The sequence below is a fragment of the Charadrius vociferus genome, unplaced genomic scaffold (assembly GCF_000708025.1).
Source record: "Charadrius vociferus isolate BGI_N301 unplaced genomic scaffold, ASM70802v2 scaffold406, whole genome shotgun sequence".
NCBI classification, from domain to species: Eukaryota; Metazoa; Chordata; class Aves; order Charadriiformes; family Charadriidae; genus Charadrius; species Charadrius vociferus.
Genome location: NW_009648948.1, coordinates 296,974 through 298,088, shown reverse-complemented (window position 1 = coordinate 298,088; position 1,115 = coordinate 296,974). Strand labels below are relative to the sequence as shown.

Below are 1,115 nucleotides of genomic sequence, written 5' to 3'. Positions count from 1 at the left end.
TTTTTTTAAACACATTTACAACTCTTACAAGTGCCGGGCTCCTATCTGACCCCTCCATTGCAGATCTCCCACCACCACCACCACCCCGAGCCTGGGACCAGCTCTCAGGGCGAGGTTTAGGCGAGAGCATCTCCGTGTCCCCGAGGCAGTGTCCGCGTCTGTCCCGGCCCGGTGGTGGCCAGCAGAGTCCCGTTTCAGGTGGCCTTTTTGCTTCTGCAGGTTTTTGGGTTTGATTATTTTTTTTTTTATGTACACGCCCACGAAGGAATCCCAGTTCCAGCTGCCACCCGGGGAAAGGGACACACACACACACACACGCCTGTTTGGGGGGGTGTGGGTGGGTGGGTGTTACATGGCAGTCGCATGTGCCGAAGAATAGGGGTCTATCCCAGTCTTGGTCATGCCTGGGAATAATATGTAGGCAACTGGAGGTTGCAAACTGGAAGCCGACCAAGCAGTACAGTTACATGGCACGACATAGCCCGGGTTAGTTGGCGAGGGGTGAGTGTGGGTGTGTTGGCTGGGGCAGCTCAAGCTGCCGAACGCCCCGTTCTGGTATCCCAAGGTGGAGGCGTAGGGCAGGGTGCTGGTGGCTAAGGTGTGAGGAACCTCAGTCATCTTCTGAATGGCGCTGGAGCTGAACTGGCTGGGGTCAAGTAAGGAGTAAGGTGCTGAGGTGGGAGGCAGGAAAGCCCTGGCCTTCTCCGGGGAGCTCAGCAGCGAGTCAGTGGCCCCCACGGGAAGCCCGGCGGCCTTTAAGGGATCGGTTTCCCCGAGGTAAGGCAAAGGGAAGACATACCTGTCCTTTTTGAGCAGGTTCTTGGGTTTGCGCCGGGGTCTGTACTTGTAGTCGGGATGCTCCTTCATGTGCTGCGCCCGCAGCCGCTTGGCCTCGTCGATGTAGGGCCGCTTCTCCGCCTCGGAGAGCAGCTTCCACTCCGCGCCCAGCCGCTTGCTAATCTCCGAGTTGTGCATTTTGGGGTTCTCCTGGGCCATCTTGCGCCGCTGGCCGCGGGACCACACCATGAAGGCGTTCATGGGGCGCTTGATGTGGTCGCTGGGCTTGGACATGCTTCGGCCGGGCGAGCGGGGCGGGCGAGCGGGCGAGCGGGGCG

The 1,115-nt window shown here is 59.9% G+C and overlaps 1 protein-coding gene across 1 annotated transcript; it reads right to left on the bottom strand.

Moving 5' to 3' along the window:
* Positions 1–282: 282 nt before the first annotated feature.
* Positions 283–1,071, bottom strand: SOX14 (SRY (sex determining region Y)-box 14). Its single transcript, XM_009887354.1, has one exon. The coding sequence runs from the start codon at positions 1,069–1,071 to the stop codon at positions 349–351; it is 723 nt and encodes a 240-aa protein (XP_009885656.1). The 3' UTR covers positions 283–348.
* Between the last annotated feature and the right edge of the window lie 44 nt (positions 1,072–1,115).

Coding starts and splice junctions, on each gene's coding strand:
- SOX14 (XM_009887354.1), bottom strand. CDS start 1,071: ATGTCCAAGCCCAGCGACCACATCAAGCGCCCCATGAACGCCTTCATG.